The sequence below is a fragment of the Cyanistes caeruleus genome, chromosome 3 (genome assembly GCF_971803275.1).
Source record: "Cyanistes caeruleus chromosome 3, bCyaCae1.hap1.1, whole genome shotgun sequence".
Classification (NCBI taxonomy): domain Eukaryota; kingdom Metazoa; phylum Chordata; class Aves; order Passeriformes; family Paridae; genus Cyanistes; species Cyanistes caeruleus.
In genome coordinates, this window is record NC_141703.1 from 110585636 (window position 1) to 110609413 (window position 23778).

The 23778-nt window shown below is 37.7% G+C and overlaps 1 protein-coding gene across 8 annotated transcripts in view; it reads right to left on the reverse strand.

The window, feature by feature from the left end:
- The window catches only part of EPHA6 (EPH receptor A6), a 371203-nt gene that overhangs the window by 54081 nt on the left and 293344 nt on the right, over positions 1-23778 (reverse strand). For 6 of the 8 annotated variants that reach the window (XM_086884182.1, XM_086884181.1, XM_086884187.1 and 3 more), the window contains one exon: positions 10273-10395. The exons of the other annotated variants lie outside the window; for them this stretch is intronic. In XM_086884182.1, coding sequence (XP_086740308.1) covers positions 10273-10395 — 123 coding nt within the window. The remainder of the gene's footprint in view (positions 1-10272; positions 10396-23778) is intronic. 8 annotated transcript variants of the gene reach the window in all.

Consider the following 23778-nt stretch of genomic DNA (forward strand, 5'->3'; position numbering starts at 1 on the left):
AAATTCTCAAATAATCCGGTCTTTAGTGACAGCACTTGATAAAAGCCACCTGATTTTGGCTGCAAGTTTAATTTATCCCTCCCCTTGAGCTATTTAAGTATTCCAAGCCAGGCTGTGGCAGTCGTTTTTAGCCAGCACAGTATTTGACTTTGGAGCACCTGTGGATTAAAAATGTCCCAGCTGTTGTTAGGGTGGCCTGAAGATACAGTAAAAAACTCTGGTACACAGTAGAATCCTATTCTTTATGTTATCCTTTATAAAGTAGTGCAATTTGAATTCAGAAAAGCTTCTATGTGCTGGACCCCTGTACAAACACAAAACATTGCTTTAGTTTTAAAGAGGACTACAAAACTAGCTTTAAAAATAATACTGGGAGATTTCTAGACTACTGTAGTGTCTGCATCTAAATAAATTTTTAAAAAAGCCCATTACTTAGATTACAAAAATTCACATTGCTCTCATTGTACTTAAGAATTCTTCTTCCTCAAAACAAGAACAGGAATGAATAAATGGGAGTAGAGCAGAGAAGTCTCTGAGACAGAGAAGCAAAATTTGATGTTTTTATCGAGGGGTAAGCTAATGCAAAGCTGGAAGGCACTGAGTTATTCTCCTAGGATTGCTTACAGCACAAAGGATGGAGAATAAATAGGTTTAAGGACAAAGAGCAGGGGGATACAGATGGCAGTGAAGGCATTCCTGGGAGTGATAGTGACCTCCACAAATTTGGCTGCACCTCCTGGCATGGGAACACACCCAATGTCCAGCCCAAAGAATTGCCCAGTTCAGGGGAGTGTTTCCACATGGATACAGGAACAGGTACAGGAAAAGGATCTGAAGAACCAAGTTAGTTTTACAGTCAAGAGCCACACAAGGAATGGGAAAAGGACACTGAAAAGGGCTGAGGGCTTGGAACAAAGGAGATAAAAACTGCAGGCATTGCTGGAGGAGAGCACACAGCTTCTCGTTTGAATTGGGGGAGGATGAAATAAAAATGTTTGAAGATGGATTCAATGATCAAATCAGTCAAACAAATCAGACTTGCAGCAGTTTTGGATGCTTAGCACTGCTGGAGTGGGGAGTACTGTGAGAAGACAAGACTTTTTAAAGCAGAGGAATTTATAGAGTGCCCTGAGGCAACAGGTTTGAACCCCAAATACAGATTTTACACACTACACATATCACATTTATAATTTGCAGCACATTATAACAGATGTATCATTCTACTACATAGCCAAGGTAACAACATGAAATAATAACTGTATTTATACACAACACACACACTGGTATCATCCCATATCCTCTGTTCTCAGATGTTTTGTGAAACCATAAATATTCCTGCCCAGACACATGTGGGATATTGTTCCCTCCTTGCAGGTGGAGTAACTGTGTCTCTGGAAGATCCATTTCAGAGTTCCAGCACCTCAGAAAGCCACACTGAACACACAGGAGCAGTACTGGGCTTTGGCATGGGGCAGGGAAAGGACAGGAATTCAATTTATCACAACTGAGATGAATCTATAGAAGATGCAGGGGCTGTTCACTGTTTTGAGACAACTCCCACCTTGTGCCAAGAGGCTGACTGCTTTTGACAACTTTCCCTAAGAAAATTCCTCACTGGAGTTTTCCCACTCAGCTGTACTGCAGTGCCACTCAAATAAAACCAGTGAAAATGACAAACAAACTGTATTGATGTCATGCTGCCTGAGAATATGCTGCAATTTTGTATTTTCCATTGATCAATCTGCTTGACATCTTTTTAATAAGCAGGAATGAAAAAAAAAATCAAAGCAAAAAAAGCCATACATTGCAGAATAATGTAAAATACCGATTAAATCTGAAATTCACACGTATATATTTTTAGTTCTGTATTTTTTTTTCACAACACAAGGTTTTGATAGCATGCAATTTAATTGAGTGCCAGAGTGATGAATAAGAAGGAGAATCTGAAGTGTCATATCAATGACAAAATATTCAGCTTGTTGTCTCCTGTTGTCATTTTAAATAATGCAGCAAAGACTCCTTTAATGAATGTTTTATGTAAGATTAATCCTCCAAAAAGAACAGTTAGCACACGTTCTTTTTCTCAAGACATAATAAAATCTCTAATACCAATTATGGGGATAGATTTGTTAACATAAACACATGATACCCATTCTTTCACTTAAATCAGCACAGGTTGGCACCTGTTCCCTGGTTCAATTTAGAAAATATTGCTCCACCACTTCTGCAGATGAGAATCCACGTGGCTCAGGAAATCACCCCCCTATCAGGCATCTTTTCATTCCAGAGCCATGTCCTGTTGGCTGCCCAGGGATTTATCTCCTGCTAAAGCCAGAGGGATCAGCCAGCCCCAAACACAGGGCACCCCCTCAGTGGGGGCTGAGCCTCCCCCAGCACCCAGAGCAATCCCAGGGAAAGGCAGGGAATGCCCAGGAGCCACTCCTGGAGCTGACACCTGCTCCATGCACTGCCAAACCAGAGAGCCATGGCCCTGCAGCTGCTTCTCTGCTGTCACAACTGAAAATGCATTTGTGTGCACCAGAAAGAATTCATTTCACTTAATAAAAAACATTTTTTCCATAATACAAAATGTGTGAAAGAAAAAAGAAATGAAACTAAAGATTATGAACAAAAAAAAAGCGATTAGAAATAATTCTGCTTCTTTGCATTTTTAGTTTTGTATTGTTAGCCCACATCAATTCACATGAAGCCAAAGTGAATTTTACTGCAAACCACCACACTTGAATTGCTGACTCACATGACAGAAGGCCCCTGATGAAGACCTGTGTCCAAACAGCTTCAAAAAGAAGTCACAGTTCCAAACTCCTTTTTGAGAGTTTAGGAGCCAGAGTTTGCAAACTGCATGGGGTAACATATTTACATCTGGCTGCCACAGGAAATCACCTATTTATTTTGCTGCTAGAGCACTTTGGATTTTCTCATGCCTATATATCAAATATCATTAGTTAATCAAGTTAATATCATTAATAAACAAGTTAATAAACAAGTTAATATCATTAAGTTAGTTTAGTCAGGGGAAGATACTTCTGCAAAATGAAATAATTACAATTCAAAACACAGGAATGACCATAATATACTGTTTAAATGTTAGTAAGATATGGCCACACAGCTATCACTGCTACCTGAGGCTTTATTGTATCCACACAATCTGAATCTGGATCTATAATCTAAAAATATTTCATAATATAAACCCGTTCTCTGAGCTGTTTTTGTGTAATTATACATTAATTGCTTTTCCACTTACTGCCCTGTGACCCACTGGCAAGAATTTGTGCCTGTGGCTGTGTTTTGGAAGGGAGGAAAAGTCTGTATGTGTATTTGTGAAATACCTTCTCAAACCTTCTGTCCCTCCCCTCGTGTCGCAGGCTGCAAGTGGCTCTCCTGGTTCCTCACAAAGGGAGAATGTGCTTTGGACAACAGAAATTTGAGCAGTCCTGCTGCTCCTGCAAACCCTAATCCACATCAATCCTCCAGTGTGCCTCCAGAAGATATTCTGGAAGATTTAGAGGGAAGGAAAGTAGAATTGTAAAGAGAAAGCAGCTATGTTGTTTCCATGATTCATTTTCTGATCCTTATCTTTCCATGAGAAAAGCAAGTGGAATGCAGGAGAGGGTAAAACCAGAAGAAATAAGGTGGTTTTTTGTCACTACTTGGGGGATGGGTAGGTGAGAGAGAAATAATGGCTAAAATAATATTATAGAAATAGAAAAACTGGCACTTCTGCTTTAACACTGAAGCAAAGAATAAGAGAAAAACAAAATCACAACAGATAACACAATCTGTTCAAATTCATTGTAAGAGAGAGACTTTTGCCCGGTTGGATTAACCAAAACAATTCACCTCAGTTATTTTATAACTGAAATTCAGCATATTTCACTTAATCTAATGACATCTCACCCTGAAGCTCCTCAGAGCTCATACCAATCCACATCCTCCTGTGCAAAGAGCAAGGGATGCTCTTTGGCTCAGAATTAAACCACAGAGTCCAACTGCATCCATGATCCCTTGCCCTGCTGACCCCAGAGCACGTAAAGGAATTTAAACAATGTAAAATCTGTGCTCTGGGGGCTTCTGCACTTCATATTCAGTCTGCCACAATTCAAAACAAGTTCTTAGGGAACACAAGAAGCAAATCCTACTTAATCTCTGTTGTGAATTTACCTGTTATCATAGGGGCATTATATTTAGAAGCTGTAAGCTACAATGTAAATTTGAAAAGAAGCAAAATAAAAAATTAAAAAAGTTTTTAAAAGCATACCTAAGGCTACAATGAAACAGGTTTTTGTGCTTTCATAAGCATGATGATGTGGGTAAGGTATTATTTCAATCCTATTCTAAAATGTCAGTTGTTGTTTTTTCGATATTATGCCTAATTGAGAAGTTTCTAAGATTCTGACATGACTTTAGGATATCCTTTATGTATTTTTCCATTTACTATTTGAGCTGTTCATTTCCCTTTAGTCTATATAAAGATTAAACATCTGAGATACCACTGAGCTATAAGAAACTCATGATCCACCACTCTTCCTTTATGAGCAAGGCATCATTTCTCATGTGCTGGAGTAGTGGAGGTCACACATCAACACAAAAAAACCCCACAAAGGAACCTTTGGTTGTAACGTGTGAGCTGCAAAATCCAAAATTAAGAAAACAAAACATCACAAGTAAGGGCTCCCACAAATACATGATGCCCTGGACTTAACATAGTGATATTTTTGTGATTTCCTAGGGTTTTTCATAATTTCTCTTTAGGAGTTTATACCTCTAGAACATGAAGGCACACACTATCAAGCATCTCCCTCCAACTCTGACACACCTGTGTGTCACAGACAGGTGATACGAGTCTGTACAGGATTGTCTAATCTTCACCAACTGCACAAGACACCTAAAAAGGCTGTGCAGGCCTAAATACCACTGTGTAAAATTCAGATTTAGGCAGATTATTTCCCATACTCAGTATTTGGGCCTGGGAATGCTTACTCCAGCAAGTTGAATTTGGTAAAGGCACACTGGCTTTCTACCTAAAACAGACCAAAATTCTTTAAACATTGTTCAAGTCAGCTGTTTCTCCTGCCTCCCATCTCACAAAAATGAACTGGTTCTGATTATGCTTTTACATCCTGTGTTTTACCACTGCCCAAAAAGGGAGTTCAGTTTTCCCTTAATCATAAAACAAAGAAAATCTGTGTGCATCTCATTTACAAATATACTTCTGTGTACATGTCAGGCTCCTCCTGCTCTCTTCTTCAGATCTTTCTGCTTCTGTTAGTAAAGAACAGCAATTTGCTTCAACTAACATTCTTCTAACAATAAATTCCACATTTTCTGTAGTCAGATTTTAAAAATATGCAATAGGAGCATATATTATGTAAAAATGATTACATATGTGAATACATTTTCCTGGGCTTCTAGGATTTAAATGTTTGGAATTGTTTACCAAGACCAACTGAGCATGAAATGAGACATTTAGCAAGGATGAAGAATGAAAACCTTCTTTTACCACATCCTACGCTCAGAGCTTAATCCCAGTTTTACAGTTCAATCCTAACCCTAATTTACCAGCATAAAATATGTTTCTTTCAGTATAAATGCTACTTGCTGCTCATCCTTACTTTGGTTCTGAAGTACTCCCTGCCTGCCTAATGGGAACGTCCATCTACATTTGAACTTCTCAGAAAACACATGCCATTATGTATTAGTTGTAGGGTTTATAAACTAAACATTCCAGCACTGAGGCTGGAAAGAATAAACTGGAAGAGCCATTTGGCTCAGGAATCCCAGGACATTCATATGAAACAGAAGAATCAATTTGTTAGTCACTGGGAAAGAATTAGCAATTTTCATTTAACAGCAAACATAGAAGGGTAGGAGCTGGAATTCAGAGTGAAGAAAAATACATTGACTGGGGGGGAAAAAGAGAAGTTACTTTTCTCATTATTGGAGTACTATAATCATAGTTGAATTCACAATGTACAATTGCTCCTTGATGGTTCTTGTTGAGTAATTTTGTTCAATAAGGGTCTGTCAATACAATTTGCTTTCAAGTGTCAGTTTATACAATATCAAGAATAATGGGCTCGCTCAGGTGCACTTGGAAATTGTAATAAAATATTAATTTTGGGCAAAAGAAAACTGATAATCATCTAGTTTAGTACTCTACAATTATGCCTGAGTTTTTTGAGGAGCTCTGTGGAATAAATGTGAACATTGTAATGTGTGTCAGACAAAGAGCCCTAAATAACTAAGCAGTAAAACACTGAAGAGGGGATAGACTCTGTAGAATGTGATTTTTGTTGAAGAGGAGTCTGGGACAGCAGTGAGCAAACCATCCTATATATCCTATATAATCATAAATATATAGGATAATAATAAATTATACATAAATATATATATAAATAACTTCCAATTTCTGGAAAGTAAGTGCATATTCAATTTCTTGCATGCAATATATTTTTTGAGGTTCATGAATGTGGGTTGCTGCATCAAGCCAAATGTCTTTGCTTCTGTTTTCCCTACAATGTCAAGGAGCTGGATAGTTCAGGCTCACAAATAAAGTGTCAGGAAATAAGTGATGGTCATACTCCATTGAAAAAGTAACATCAGGATACTTTCACAGAAGCTTCAGTAAGGGGTTCTGTGAGTGGAGCAGGGGCAATGGTCCAGCTGCTGACCACATGGGGAGATGATATTCACAGAGAGGAGTTTATGGCAAGAATAATTTTGATTGCTCTCCCACCTCTCCTGCTAATGCAGCTGAACAGTCTGAAAGAGAGGTTTGACTAACAGAACCTTTCCATGGGTGCTCATAGCCTGGCACCCATCTCTAGTTCTTGTTGACAGAAAAACTCAGTGAAGGAGTTCAGCTTGAGAGGAACAATAGGAGAGGTATTTGCTCTCCCTCTTTTCCTTTCCAGCTCATCAAGCTGAGAAATCTCTGGCTTTTCAAAGGCAGTGGTGCACCCTGAAGCTTCCTGCCTGTAACTTCTGCCAGGAGGGCATTTACACAACAAACCCTTGACATGTCACTTCCAGCAGGAGCTGCAAGAGGAGCGAGCTGAGAGCTTCCCCCAGGTGCAGCAAAGAGCAGGGTGCTTAGTTTGGAAGAGCTGGAATGTGAAGAGAGATGCAGCTCTGGCCATTTATAATTTGGGTTTTCATGTCTCATGAAGGAAGCTTCCACAGCTTGAGCCAGCATCAGTATGATGAGGAGTGTAAATGCTAAGTGGTTTAAGAATTCTATTTAATACATGCAAGGCTATCACTTGAGAAAAAGTACTTATTGCTCATGTGAATCCATCTGTCATTGCAGACCTTCTGCTAACAGGTGGAATAACGAGGACTTAAGTAATTTGTGATATAAATGATAGCTAAATAAAATGGAAGCAACTGTCTGCAAATGGGTTTGTTTTTGCAAGAATCTAGGATAAATTTTGCATGCCTGCTTGAAGTTTTGCTTCTGGTGAAACTCCTGTACAGCAGTGACAGGCTTTTGATGTAACTATCAAATATAAGCACTATTGCATTAGAAGTAATGTCTAGACTTAAAAAAAACCATTTGAGACAATCTATTTATGCAGAAAGATGTAATTCCTCATCCCAACAGCATAAATTAATCTTTAAGCTGGCTAAATGAGGATACCTTTTACATAAGAGAATCTCTGCACAGTGTAAAAACTGAATTACACAAAACTGAACATCAGCTGTCAATGCAATAGTAGAAGAAATACACTCCTCTCAACTACTGAGATTAAAGTAGGAAGGGAAAAAAGGAAACCAACAGCTGCATGGCCCTGCCAAGCTGCTTTCCAGACACTTATTTATAGCAGGCTTTCTAGTTTAGTTCTGTATTTCATTAAAACATCTGTGGTGAATTTTGTAGAAAAAAGATCTAAAAGCATTTTGTCTTTAGTAAGAAATAAATTTTCTGAGTATTTGGAAGGGAATCTGCCACTTAGCTTGAGTTAAAGGTTTTGGTAAATAAAAAGCATCTCATTATCTTTGTTCCCAGTGACCCTAATAGCAGAATAATGCTGTCATTTTAAGTCTCCCATGTAGTTAAATTAACTGAAATCTTACCCATAACCAGTATGTGAAACACTTAGGTTATAATTCTGCAGTTATTAAATGTTAAGTGCCTCAGTTAGGCTTATGAGAGCTACTGTCTTACACAAGCCCAAACATCTCCACTGAATCCTGCACAGCAAGAGAGTCAGTTCTGAGTTTCTTACATTCCAGATCAGCACTACCTTGCCAAGATTTGTTTTCGTGGCTTTTTTGTTGTTTTTTGTTTGTTTTCAAAAACTTGTGGGATTTTTTTCTTGTTCACACGTAAAGCAAAGCTGCTTTTAGCAACTGAGTATTGGAAAGGGCATCCCCATGTCATCTCTGATACAAAAAGAGGCAGTTCAGAATGTGCACCATGCTTAATATAATGTAAATATGATAAAGTGAAAAAGGAAGAGTTAAATAGAAGCACTCCAGGTAAGATTGTTGAAATTCAACTGTTGGCAGCAATTTCTGACTTGCACTGCAGAGCTTCATGCCACCTGACCCCCCCATGCATTCCTCCTCAAAGGAACATATCTCATCCATATCACAGTTCTTCACTGACTTTCAACTACTGAAAATCTTCCCTTTCTCTGGGGTTGCTGCTTTGCTCACTTATTTTTTTTTGCTTTTGACATGATCAAGCAACATTTATCTCCATTAACTGTTACACATCATGCAGCTGCATTCCCATTTTTTTTCCCATTTTCAATGTTTCATCAGATTGTATCAATTATTAGTAAAATATATTTAATAGCAAGGCAATATGAATGAGTTTCATTAAATAAACTACGTTTAAGAGTTTTAAGTCCATAAGATCAAAAGGTTTACAAGCACTCAAAAAACAACAGTCCTGAGGATTTTATAAAATTGACTTGTAAGTGGAGCAAGGTAGTTGAGAAGGCTGTTCATGAATTTGAGGCCATTTGTAATTTAACAGAATCAGTGGGATGCTCTACATAACACTGTGTTGAAAACAGAGAATTTTTATGGGAAATTTTATTTCCTCTTCAATAGTTGTTTAGTTACAGGTACCACTTCATTGTGATGCTGACTCCCACAACACCTAAAGGGTATTAAACACTCTGGATATCCCATGGAGAAAAAAATATGGAAAGCATTTCACAAACTGTTGACAAAAGAAACCCAAACAGTCATAAGAAAAGACATCAAAGCTGCTGAGATGCTTCTATTCAAAGAAAGCAAAGAAAGAAAAATAGCACTTGAAATAAAAAGTAAGAATCATCATGTAATTAGAATTACTGCAGTAGATAAAATGGGGCACAAAGAAGTACAATAGTTTCCTTTGTATAGCAAGTCAATAACATTATGTAATTTTCCAATTTTCTCCCTCTTTTTACCAGAAAAGATTTTTTTTTAATTCAAGAAAAACTTTTAAGTAACACTACAGATAATGCAGGATGTCCAGAAAAGATACCAGACTGACATTAACCCATGCACAGATCCATTTTTACACAGAAATATGTAGTTTGGAAAGGAACATTGATTCAGTTTTAACTGTAGTTATATATATTTACTTTTCATTTATTACTTTTGATGGAAGATGGTGTTTAATGGCTCCAGAAGAGAATGAACTACACAAGTAACCTGTCTTGGAAAGGATGCCTCTAACCTGTCCTCACTCATTTAAACAGGATTACAGGAGTTCAAATCATGGTAAAAGTTATTAAAAAAAAAAAAAAAAGGTGGTTTTCATGAGATATAACTTGCAGCTACCAAAACCCACAAACACAAAATTAGTACATAATTAAGTTTTCCTTTTCCAAATTTGTTTTGTATCCATGTTTTAGCAATGCTATATAAATTTTCAGGGAAGAGTCATAGAATCCCACAAATTCTGAGATTTGACAGTGGCATGTGTAAAGTTCTTCTTTGGAGCACAGAAACGCTTCATGAAATGGATGACTAGAGGATACCAGGCTTTCTCATCCAATATTTAGGTTGGCCACTTAACTGCAGACCACTTACCCTCACAATTTCTCCTATACATTAATTGAGGAAAATGGCTCATTCCCAAGAAGTTATTGCCTTTGCCATTTCCTTTTGGCTTGTCTCTTTATTGGAAAGGACATCTGATTTCCCTGCCTGAACCATACCAAATTTTATTTCCCTGAGATGTGTGGAGAGATGGGGCAGAGAGTGAAGGAGAAAAACTGATGTGTGGGAACAGGCTGGAATACCTACCAGAGGAAATGCTGGGGGGTAAAGATCCACCCCCTGCCACTGGATGTGAGGCCAGGATGCTATTTAAAAATCCCGCCCTCAGGAATCTCGAAAGAGACTTCACACCAATGGTCGGAAAGGATCCTTTCAAAGAAATAAAAATGATCATTAATCAAATGACTTGTTCTCTGTCTAACAAAAGAAGTTGACTGTTTAAAGAAAGAATAACCAAATCTCTGTGGAGTTAACAGTGGTTTCACAGGAACAGATCTCATGAAAAGCAGTTAAAAGCCTTTGTTTGCTTTTTAACCAAGTCATACAATACACAGCTTTAACCAGAAAAAGGTTTTTTGCACAGCTTGCAAATGGAGAATTCCAGAACTTCTAGGAGCAATAGAAAAATCTGGTGTTTCAACAGCAAATTGCACCTGTGGGATACTCATAATGCATTCCAAATGACTCCACCATAGAGACATGTTACAATTTTGTGTTCAAATCAAAGACAGACCAGTAGAGGTGAGGCTATACCAGCAAAGCTGTTTTACACCAATATTTTAAAGCCACCTGACAAAAGTCATGTCAGGCAAGGGGCAAAGGAGAACCAGAATTTGCAGGTAAAATACTGAATTCAGTGTCAAGAATCAGTCATCATCAGTCACCATCAGTCAGAGCTTCTTGTCAAACCTCCCAACGCCTGTCAATATACTGATACAGGCAAAAAACAGGAGTATGGATGATGTCTAAAGATTTTTAGCTTTTTAATATACTTTTTATGTAATTGTAACTTTTTAATTTTAGGCAGTATGGACATGGCCCCTTTTCTGCTTTGCTCTCACCAGAAACTCAACACATTTTATGCTTTCAATATAATAAACTCTATATTCTCATTGCCTACAGGTACAGTTTTATTCCTGGAAACAATGATTGTCTCATCCACCTCTTTTAAAATAAGTATGTGTGACATATCTACAGCAGTGGTGAGAAATGAAGATGCCTTAGCATTTGATCCGCTGTTTCAGCTTTCAGCATTTGTACAGAGATCTGCAGACATCATTTCAACTTCCTCATGTTAGTGCTCAGTGAGTGCCAGCATCAAAGATGGATCTGAAATGACAGCTCTGCACATCTCACTTGAAAGCACAGGGTCAAGATTCTCCCACCTGGCAATAAATCTAAACTGACGATCAGAATAATTTGGGTATTTTTGCAAGTGCATCAAGTAAGCATCCATCCAAAAAGTTAGGCAATGGCAAGTTTGTTTTCCTCACCTTGCAGGTACTTCACATTTGTTCCTTTAAGAGACAGAAAGCATCTTGATCTTTATACACAACAAGGAAAATAAATAGCCCTCAACTGTTGGGATTTTTTTTTTCCCCACTAATAAAAATACACTGAGGAAAATTTACCCTCAAAACACACGTGCACTTGATGAATTTAAAGTAGCCTAAGAGAGCTTTGAGTTTTATACTTTTATTTTCAAGCAAGAGTTCTAATGTTTCCCCTCAATCCATATGTCCTTTAAATTTGTTAATTAGACATGCTGCCGTCTGTGGAAAAATAACTAATTTAATTGGTGATCTAGATGCAGTACTTTTATATCTGATGGCTAAAGGTAAGTTTTGTCTCTGGGCACTCAAGAGAAGTCTTTAGCATTCTTATAAAATTGGAACTTGTTTCCAAGTTCCATGGCTTTCACTTTGCAGAAGTGATCCTGGACAGACACTACAGAATGCAGTACACAGAAATTCAAATTTAAAATGGAAATTGTTCCATTAACTCCAATATGTTTAGTACTAAACAGCATCTTGAAACATAAAGGCTAAATAATGAACATATGAAGACTTCCCAAACAGAACATTGCTCCTCTGTTTCAAAATATGAATTATAGCAACCATAAAGTACAGCCACTGAGTCACACACCATATGTACAGACCTTCAGAGAAGCCAAACAGCTTCAGCTTCACCATTGACATTTTCCTCTATTTAAATGCTGTTAAATGGCAAATAACTCATTTCCTAACAGTGTTACAGTAAGGTACTTTGTTATAGAAATTAATAAAGACAACCCCAACTTTATTTCACTTATTGTACATATTCAGAAATAAAAAACCAAGATGAGCAGTGAATTTTAGAGCAAGTAAATCTATGAATACTAAGAAGAGAACCAAAATTATTGAGGTTTGATAAGAAGCAAATAACTAAAAGAATACATATAAATAACACTTTTCTCTCACACTCAGAAGCTTGGATTCAGTTGCTTAGGCATAAATGGTTTGTGTCATTTGAGATGCTCTAAAAAATCAGAGGCATTCCCAGCTGAGTGGCAGACACGACACGATCAGCAGGATATTTACACTCTCTAAGTGGCAGTAAGAGGCAAAGCAGCAGTTGGATATTTCAGAGTAGGCACTGAGTGTCATTTCAGGCAACTGAATCCCATCCAGTCTCCTGTCACCTCAGAAATGTCTCAGACTAAGCAGAACTCAGAGATACAAGACCAAGACCTCATTTAGTCTTGTCTAGAAGACCACAAACACCTTCTGAAAAGGACAATGTTGGTAACATTCAGCCCTGACCAGTATCTATCAACAAAAAAATGCAGACAAATGAGAGATTAAAAGTTCATTCATCTTTAAACATCCATGGCCCAAAATTAAAATACAGGCCCAGGATGAACTTTTTTCCAGCCCCAGGTATGGTTTTTTTCATCATGTACACAATGAAAAGGGTTTGAGACTTGATTATGAGATTTTATATTGGGAAGGTGACAATCATTGCAGATACAGCAAATTAATTCTTGTTAAGCCACGTCAATCACCACCAGATGGACAGAGCTTTGCTAGGAGCTTTGGGCATTTATAGTAGTTTAGAAGTTACTAAAATATTTACTTTTTTGCATAACACTCATGAAATATTTGAATGAATTACACAGACTCACAGAATGTGTAAGATTGGAAGGGACCCCTGGAGTCAGCTTGTTAACCAGATTTATTGAGAAATTATGCCATTGTGTCAGTCCACATCATACAGAGACTCATGCTTCCCACCTCTCCTGCTTCCTGCAAAAATTAACACTCATTTTTGCAGTGGGTGCACTCACACTAATGGAAAGATCTTTCACTACAAGATTCTAAACTGGAAAAAGGAGACAAGAATACTAAACCATGATTCCTCAGTGCCCTCAACTGCAGTTGTTATTTAGCAGCTTACAGTCATGGATTTATTGAGGAGAAAACCCCAACCTCTCCCTGCTCCCCAGTTACACACGATGAACATTGTGTCACCCTAACGTGGGAAACCACATAAGTTACAATATCAGTTGGAAAAATGTGTTGAAACTGTAGAAATACATGGCAATACTCAGAATAGCTGACAGTTCATGAAAGTCATCCACCACTTTCTGAGCCCTGTGATACCAATTTATAACTCAGTGTAAATTCTTCTGTTTCACAATAATTACAGCTAAGTGCCTGGGCTCAGAGGCAGTGGGGGAGTGCTGAAGCAATTAGCCTGCCTTCCACCTTCACTGCTGTTCCTGGGGGAATATCTTCCCACAAATGGTGGAATTTGATAGGGAAGTCACTGGTACAGCATCCTAAACTGGCATGGGGTTAGTAGGATATTATCCCACTGAGCAGAAGGGCAGGAGAAGGTGGCTGGGCAAAGGAAATCCATATGCTTAGTTCAGCTCCAGAGCACAGACATTAATTCACACTCATTTATTGGCACTGCATGGTCACAGCATGGCCAGCCAGGAGGAACAGCCACGGATCTCAGCCCACATCCCATGGCCTTGCACCAGCAACAAAACTGTTCCCTGTTCTTTGTCACTGCTGGTTTTCCTGATTTATTACACTTCAATACTTCCAATACAAGGTGGATTTGACCATTTCATGTGCTGTGTACTTCTGAGCATCCAACAGCTACAAATTCAAAAGCAGCTCTTTGGCTGCTTAATTTAACAAAGTGGATTGAGAAGTTCTAGAGAGGTCACAACTACCTTCTATTTGTTTTCACAAGTACCATCTCTTTATTGGCAGCATCAAAAGAAGACTTTAGTCTGTTGTTCCTTTCCCACAGATTTGGTTTGGAAAAAAAAAAAAAGGAAAAATGCACGGGTTATTTAATGTAAAAACCCCCACTGCTGTTTGTTTCTGCATTTTCAGTTCTTTTGATGCTTTCCATGCAGGGATTGTTAAAACCCAGCTAAGAGAAAGCTCTCAGGAACTCTGCAGATGAAGGCTTTGGGCAAGTGAGGGCTGCAAGGAGCTTTTGCATTCAGTGTGGCAGGAAGCCACTGAAAACTGGCTGCTTTCACTCCAAACTGCATTTTCATGCAGGGTGGGCTGAACATTTAGTAAAGAAATACTGGAGGACAGAATGCAGAAAGTTTTCTTGATTCTGCATAGAGATTTTTCCAATTATATCACTTAATGTCTGAGAGAAAACTGACTTCTGTTATGAGCACTTCCCATTCTAAAATAAAACCTGATTTTTATTGTTACTGGTGTTTCCTTGCTAAGTCAGAAGAAGGGTTAGAGCATTTTTCCCCAAAATAATTTGAAATATATCCATTATGGAAACTACTGAAAACTAGTTGACTTTTCTCTCACATGACTTTATTGATTTATCCTTCCTAGACCATCAGGAATAGCACATTACTTCATAATCTTTTATGAGGGAACATATGGAAGGTTTTTATAAGGAATGGCTTTATAAAAATTTGAAATTATGATGTCAGATTACAATTTTTAGAGCACTCAAAAGGCTTGACTTGCAGTGGAAATAAAAATCACAAGCAGGGAAAAAACGTATCCCTGATGAATTTGTTGGATCATGTTTTCAGTACATTCAGAAAACATAAACTTTTTTCAATGCGATAATCTGGAGATTTAGAATATGATCTTAATTTACTTTAGAGCTTTTTTCCATGAAAGTAAAGGCTGATAGAGTTGTATGCCTAAATTCTTACCTGAATAATTCATATGTCTTAGAAAAATCTAATTTTCAAGATCACTAGATAGTATTTTGCAATACAGAACACAACAGGCAACACAGAATGTTAGAGCATAACAAGAATTGACAATAATTACTGTGCTTAACCCCTGCTGAAATCACAGAGCACAGAATGGTTGAGGTGGGAAAGGACCTCTGGAGGCCACCAAGTCCAAGTGGATCATGAGAGGATATCCATTACCTTGCAAATAACACAGTGAAACTCCTGAAGGCCGAATTCTGCCTTAGGGTATACAAACCCATAAAACCAAACCTGCATTGTGCTGTGCAGAGGGAAATTTATACTCTCATGTTCAGCAGCAGATTTTCAAAGGGGTGGTCCCATTTTGCTTCCACAGATTCCACCAGAGTAGTTGACGTCGTACACACAAATAATTATGTCACCTCTCGGTGAATTTTCAAGATCTCATAGAGTCCTTTGACTGCCTTTTCCTGGTGTCTGGATTTTTTATTTCCACCCTTTTTGGGCCTACTTTTCAGTCAGATTTTAACTCTGAATTTCCTTCAGTTTACTGGTTTGGAAATAATGAAGCATTCCTATGTTTTGGCTTCATTTCTGAGGAATGGACCCTTCTAGCCCAGCTCTTGGGGAACATATTTTCAAAGTCCTGCTTTTATATATCAAGTTCCCTAATTTCTGCTCCAGATTTAAATGTACAGGGTCTGCCTGGAAATGTGAAGAAGACAAACACTGGGCAGGGCAAAGCTGCTGTTCAGATCTCCATCCCTGATGGGTTTAACCTTGAGATCCTTGTGAAAGACAATGCTTCCCTACAAACCTGCACTCTCATTCCTTGACTGGCAGATGGGAATAAATCCAGAGGTACAATTATTTACACAGAATGAGACTATTTTAGAAAACCCCAATTGTAACAACTTCTGGCTTTACTTATTACTTCTCTGGGACAAAATGCAAATGCTGAAAGAAGCTTGTGGTTCCTAAGGAGGAACTGATGTAAGTTACAGAATATTTGGGGAGAGTATTAACATCTAATTTAATTTCCCTTGCTACTTCTAGACAAACAGGTGATTTGGGGGGTGGGAAATGAGGGAATTGCTTGAAAGGAGTTCTACAAACACTACAGGCATTTATTTTGCAATGTGTTAAATGTCAATGCACACTGAAGTTCTGGTTGCTGGGAAGATTGGTGTGACAGCATTAATATGATTAAGGCTTTTGACAGCAATAACAACTGCTGTGTTGAATCATCTTTGTAGTCTTAATGGAATAGAAATGGAAATGCTGAGCTTCTATGGGATAAAACTACCTGTGTATGCTTAAGCTGTCTACTAAATATGTATTTTTCAGTCCCTGATAAACTGAAAATTGCTTTAGCACAATGCTAAATAAAGACCTGAAATCTTTATGTGTTTATAGGGATGATGATACCCAGGACACTGCACAAGCACTGTATGCTGTACATTTGGATTTCATTATCACACACTCATTATTAGATGGAAACAAAATACTTTAAAATTATGGTTTTCATGATAGAAGAAAACAAAGCCTGCAGTATCAGCCAAAACCTTTGTGGTTCATTTTGTTATACATCATTATTTCAAGGAATTATGAATCCATTAAAAATTAGCTGAATTATCTTTTCATCACCCACTTTTTGTTATTTTGGAAGGAAAAATCTGAGCATTCCTATCCATTTGGAATTCTTTGTCCTTTAAGTCAGGAAATTCCCATGTGAAATGTTGATGGGGTAAACGGGTAAAAAAGTTCCAGGGGCTTTGAAATTTTCAGTTTCTTATTTTCATGGTATTTCCATAAAAACAGAGATTTGGTTTTAATTTTGTACTTTGTGTTTAGAAATTGCAATAAGTTTTAATTTAATGAGTGAGATAGCTTTTCAGGGGTGACATCTGAAGCTGAATGTGTTCATGCAGCCTGCTGTGCATTCTGCAGTTCTGCAGCTAAAGCTCTGATTTTCTCCTCTTCTAGCTTTGTTACCCTGTTACAGTATGAACCAAGGGTAGGAGACAAACACTTCCCACTTCTAAATAATAATCTAAAAATCTGAAAAAGCCTCACTGTGTTCAGCTGAAAAAAAACCCTTGGGGCTGAGTGATTTTCTGTCGAACAAATGTACAACATAAATTGAGGATTTCTTTCGCTATTTCACATTCATACCATTCACAACTCCCTATGCAGTAATATCAATGAAATTAAGCCCACAGGTCTGATTTCCCTCCTTGTAACAAACACCAAGTGACTTCCTCGAATAACAGATGCCAGGATTAGAAGCAGAAAGATCACTGTCATTACCAGAATTGTGGCTTGGAATGAACTCTTTGATTAGAAGAGGATTAAATGCTGGTTTAGATGTACACATCTTTAAGTTAGACAGAAAATCCTCTTTGCTCAGTGAAGGTGTCCCAGCCCACACCTGGTAAACCAAAACAGGTTGTGGGCAGATCTCTGATGGGCTGAGGCACATGGAGAGGAATTCTGCTTTTTTTTTTGAAAAACGCTGCTGACCAAAGAGAATTAGCTGTGCTTGTTAATGATCTCCTTGCTGATACCCTTGCATTCAGAGGATTTTCCCTGCAGCTGAAAGACCACTTGGTGTTCAGTGAAGGCCATGTGGTAAAACCTCTCTCTTCCCATATTCCTTGTGCTGGTTTTGGCAACAGCGACTCTGCCAGGATGGATGTTGGGCAGTATTTGTTTACTTAGGCCACAAAGTCACATCTTTCAATGCTTATAAAGGCATTCATTGAAAGATGGAAGTAAATTGCCAGTCTTACCTGAAATATTTGCATGCTGAAGAATGTGCTCAGCTACAGCTGAGAGGAAAAAAACTGAGAAAGGAAACTCTTTCCAAAGTGGGTAAATTAATAATTGTCAGTCTAGGGAGATATTAACAAATTTCTGTTGTTTCAGGAAGAAAGGTAATCAATTCTGTGAATTCTACCAACAGTACAAATTCTAGCAAACAGTGGCTTGTTTCAGATTTTTACTATGATAAAAATTCTGTACTATGCTTCTCTAGATAAAATATTGAAATGAAGTCATTATCAGCTAAACTTATTTGCTTTCAGATTTTATTCAGCAGAAATTACCTTGTTAAAGTTTAGTTGAAAAATGACAATATTTACAGATGGATGTTGTTATGAATCTATTTGAGAATGTTTGACTGAATACATTTGCTTCTGAAAATGTGTTTACAGGATTGTCATTAATGTTTTGTGCTTATATTTAGAACATACTTAAACTGAATACTCTGTAACTTCACACCATCTATTACGATGTTTTAAAATCATATTCTTTTCTTTTCCACATTGCTTCTCTCTTTCAATTGTGTCTCCCTTAACAGCTTTATCATCCTCTCCTGATTTAAAAGCACTATGTTTATCTGGGAAGAAATGTAACATTTATGAAGGAGTATTTTTTGCAAACTGATTTTCCAACCAGGAGTTTGGAAAGGATCCCAAACAGTTTGCATCCAAGTTATTTATTCTTCTGAAACCTGAACTATGCATATATTAAAAAATCAGAAAGATAATTATGTTCAGCAAAATAGTTTCTTTTGCTCACATCTAACTTTCATGTTTCATAAAATACAAAATCAGATATTTATATGAGAAAATTACCAGTCCATTTTTCAATTCTTCTTCACAATATGAATCTGCTGTTAAAGATATCTTAAGCTTGTTGCTTTACATTCAAAATTTGGGTGTGAGCCTTAAAGCTGGAGGAAATGTCCCAATGCAAACTTCTGCAGCAGAGGCTTCTATGGAGAGACTAGACCTGGAGGGTCTATGGGTAATGATAAACAAAAATATTAATAAATAATACTAAAGCCCAATAATGGTTGCTATTGAAAAACCACACATATTTGAAGATGAGTAACATGGTTTCCATTTAAAACAGTTATTTCCTGCTTGCCAGTGGAAGGTGTAGCAGGATGTTCTGCCTGGAATGGGGTAAAACAACTTGAATTATGCCCTGTGTATGCAGAGTTATCCCCAGTCTTTTCCCATGCTCAATCACATGTACATTTACTAGTGTGTTTTTGCCTCTATACAGAAGAACAAATGAATGTACACTTATCAAAATAAATCAACCAAATACAGCTTGTGAATTGGGATTATTGATTGCCTTCTATACACTCTTTAACCCCCTCACTCCTTTGGCTGTCAGCTGCAATTGCCATTGTCATTTATAATTGCTCTCATCGTTGCTTTTATGGTTTTCCTGCACAGGCAACAGATCAGCCATGTTGTGCAGCAAATCTGTCAGCACAGTGCAATCTTGTCTCCCCCTGATATCCATTGATCTTCTGGTTGCAGCTGTTAAAAAAGCCCCAACCCTTCATACATCTCCTGCGTGGCCCTTTAACTTATTGTACCATATTCTTCTTTACTTTCATGGCAGAGGAAGAAATTGCATATCGTATTCAGATATTTCAGATGGAAAAGCAATCATTTGTGGCTAATAACTATGCTAATTATGAAAAATTATGACCATGCATTCCCTTAAAAAGAAAAGGATAAATAAATAGTCTGGCCATATCTTATCTACAGGACTTTATCTTTTTACGGCTGTTAGTAGGAATCATTTTTGTCACCTATTTTTCTAGAACTTCATCTCATGTCAAAGCATCTGAATATCTTTGAAAGTCAGGTCCTGTGTGTCTGAACACAGACATCTGAAGGCAAAGGATCCTGAAGAAAGTGAAATGCTGTTTCTCAGCTGTAACCTATGAAAGCAGAATTATGGAATTTAGTTATGTTAGATAGTGCACCCTGGTCAGATTAAGCTGCTGTTAACAGGGTGTTACTGCTTGACTGTTTGACAATGTGCTTTTTCTTCACTGCTTATCGTCCTGTGAAAGATGCAGAAGCAGAATTGACAGTCATAATGTATGGCTTGCTCACTGCAAAAAGGGAAAAGCAGAACACAGAAATAAATGTGCCTGATTTGAACTGCAGGAAACCAAAATGGCCCCTTGATTTTTGGAACTCAATTCTCAGAATGTAATGCATGAAAGACAAATGTAAATTTTTCCAGGAGGTTAAAAGCTTATTTCTTCTAAGTATATATCATTCAGAAGAAGGGACTTTTGTGGACTCAGCTTTTGCCAGTGGCCTTCAACACGTGGGAGCATGATGGTTTGTGTGTGTAATTTGAAATGCCCACATGGATGCATTCAAGTGTAAAAACAGCTCAGGACTATCAACATTAATTACATTTCTTCCAGTACCAGCCAGGAGGGGTATCCTATTTTGCAAGACTAAGCACACTACAGATACTTTGTATTGTTTGTGTTGGGTGCACAGCTCTAACCCACAGCTCTGTATTTTGGATGATACTTGAATAAACTGAGCTCATGAATTTGGCTAACAAGGCAGGTGGTGGCTGTGGGTTTTGTGTTAATTTGATGGGCACGCCAGGCCTGGGCTCAGTAATGTGTTGCAATATTTATCTATGAATAAGGGTACGAAGGAATATAAAGGGAATGAGCCAAATTTAAATTTACAGCTCCACTTACTGAACAATTTATAACACAACAGCTGAGATCCTGCTGTCATTATGTGCACAACAACAATAATATCAGAAAAATTCAGCATTATGATCAATGCCATGTAAAGTCCACTGGCTAATAGGACACTCATATTGTCTCACCACCACAGTGGATTGTCCATAAACCACATTTAAACTTTGCAGACTCATGATTCTTGGGAGTACAATTGCACCATCCATGACCAAGGGAAGAATGTTGTCAATATTGCCACAAAAGTGACTCAATCTTTTTGTGTAGCAACAAAATATACAACATTATGTGTACAGTAAACACAAGTGCTACAAAATATGTCACCTACTGAAATGGATTCTGAACTTCATTTAACAAGTGGGTGAAAAGGGCAACATTAAATCCATTGAAATAAAGGCTCAAAGGCCTAGAGCACAATGTCTTGGCTGAAAAAAGAGGAATTCATTATGTCCTAAATTTTTATTTTGGAAAAAAAAGTCAGATATTAAGAGCATCATGCAGTAAATTCCAGTGAAAGAGGATCATGCTTCTGCTTTGCCTCCCTCATGGACAAGGTAAGGTGCTCTGATTTTAGCGCTTTTGTTGCACTGAATGGGTTATATACAATAATTTGAAAAGAAACTCAACAATTCAAGCTTTAAATTTGATCTGCAAATGAGTGCCTGAAGATTTCAGAACTGCAGTACTCTTCACAATTTGAAAGCCATTAAATCAGTGAGGAGACAATAAGGGAGTCATAAGTGTCATTCCAAACCCAGGCTCGATGTCCCAGTTTACACAGAACCAGAGGTTTAGGTGTTGCCTTCATTTATCCTCCTTTTTTGAAGGGACTATTTTGACAATCCTTCTGGAGAATACAAATGTACATAATGCTGTCAAAGAAAATGAATGCCTTAAAAAGATTCCTCTTGTACATGTGACAGGTATATACCCTTCAGCAGTCAAAATTTGGAAACAGACACAATTCCTTAGAAATGATTGCTAAGAACTGGAAGCTGTTTAGGGTAAAGCTTGTGGAGCAAGGGAACAAACAGATTATGAATGTAATAAAATCCTTGCATAAATTGATATTTTTTATTGAACCAGTAGGTTTTGCTTTAAACTATTGTGTATGATACTGTCAAGCAAAACTAATTAAAGATTCCAGTCTGGACTTCTTCCAGTACAGTTACAATAGTCAGGGATCCTTTTTCATGCCTTTTGTAGATATAGTTAGGCAGTCTGATTTTTTTTTTTTTTTTTCTGGTAGGTATAGCTTTAATTTAATTGATAGACTTTTCATGGAAAGCCTTCAACTTGATGTAGAAATGAGGATGCTTCTCTAGAGCCCGGCTTTCACTGCTGGTCACATGTGTTTGCACTGGAGAAGGAAGTTATTTTTCTTATACCTGTTTATGAAGTAGCAGCAGCTTGGCCAAAGACATAAAACTCACCTGAGCATGGCCTGGCACACCCAAAAGAGCTCCCAGAATTATCACTGTGCTAAAATGGCTTGAAAGGAAGCATGGATGTTCTCATGAAGTGCCCAAGTATCTATGATAAATTTGTGAGGCAATCAAGCAGTCTTTTATGGCAAGCCATGCAAGGAATGGTGCTGCTATAACAAAACCAAACAGGAATAAAGTTTCCCTTGTGAGTTCTGGTTAGCAATACGAGTGGATCCAGATTCTGTGCCATGGTGTGTTTGCCTTGGCCCAGAAAATTGCCCTTGAAATGAACTCCCTGCTACAGGAACTGTTCTGCCTACTGCTCTCTGTGATTAGGAACTGCAGCTAGGACAAATGAGAAATGAAGCAATAAGAAAAGGGAATTAAAACTCTGTTTCAGATCTACCTTTGAGCAGGCTCAGTTTAGCATTTCTTTCCTCCTGTACAGTACATATTCCACAGCAATTTTGAAAACAGTATAATTTAAAAGTTAACATTTGCTTAGATGGTAGCACCAGATAAAAGCCCTCATTTGCAGTGAGCAGGCAAATTTGTTATTGCCCTAGTCAATAGCTATTGACCTGGTACAGTACTTCAGCTTATTACAACCAAATCCTTTTTCTTTTTTGTTCAATAGGCAATGACACTGTAATGGAAGACAGTACTTACAAACTGATGCAATATCTATCAGCAACAGCTAGAAGTTAATGACTAATGGTTACACAGAGGAAAGCATGTGCTAAGAGCAGCAGTACACATCTATTAATCAAATTTACTGCATCTGATGTGCCTTTATAGCTTAGTGGAACTGTAATGCATGTCAGATAAATAGTTCCTGTTGTTATTAATCTAGGTTTTAGCACAAAACACCTTTTTTTCATGCTATCAATAAGTAAATAATTTGGCTAGGACAAAGTTTTGTCTGACTTTTAGAGCACACCTTTCAGTTATATGAAATTTGGATTCTGCAATCCTAGACTTTGTACTTCAGCAAGACAAGTGCTCTCCTCCAAGCTGAGGTCATGTTATTCTCGAAATACCCCAGATGGGGCAGTATAAATGCACACAACACCCTAAAGACAGAATGGGAAGAGCAGAGTGCCTGTGTCCACGGCTCAGCCTGCCTTCAGGCTCCTTCCCTGCAGCAGAGCATTGCTGCACAACCCTGTCCTTTACAGTTTATGTAACTTGAACTTTCTGTGCCTGGGGGTGAGCTTTGCTCATAATTCACATAGCCTATTTTCATTCTATAATCATGGTTGTATAATTGTTTTATTTTTTTTTTTAAATTCTGCCTGACACCAAAATATTTTCTTTCAAAGTTCCACTATTTATTTTATATCTGAGAGATGCAGATTTTTGGACAACAGTGTGACTATAATAGTAACACCTGCAATTTTTATACTACCTTCAAACAAACGTCACAAAACATTAATGAAGTTTGTTGACTCCTTGGTGAAAAGCAGAACTGCTACTGTTTTTGGCTTACAGTTCTCTATAATCTTTCCTGTAGAACACCAACAAATACTGAAGCACTGATTTATCTGTTTGTTTCTCTTCTTTGAATGCCACCTTGACTT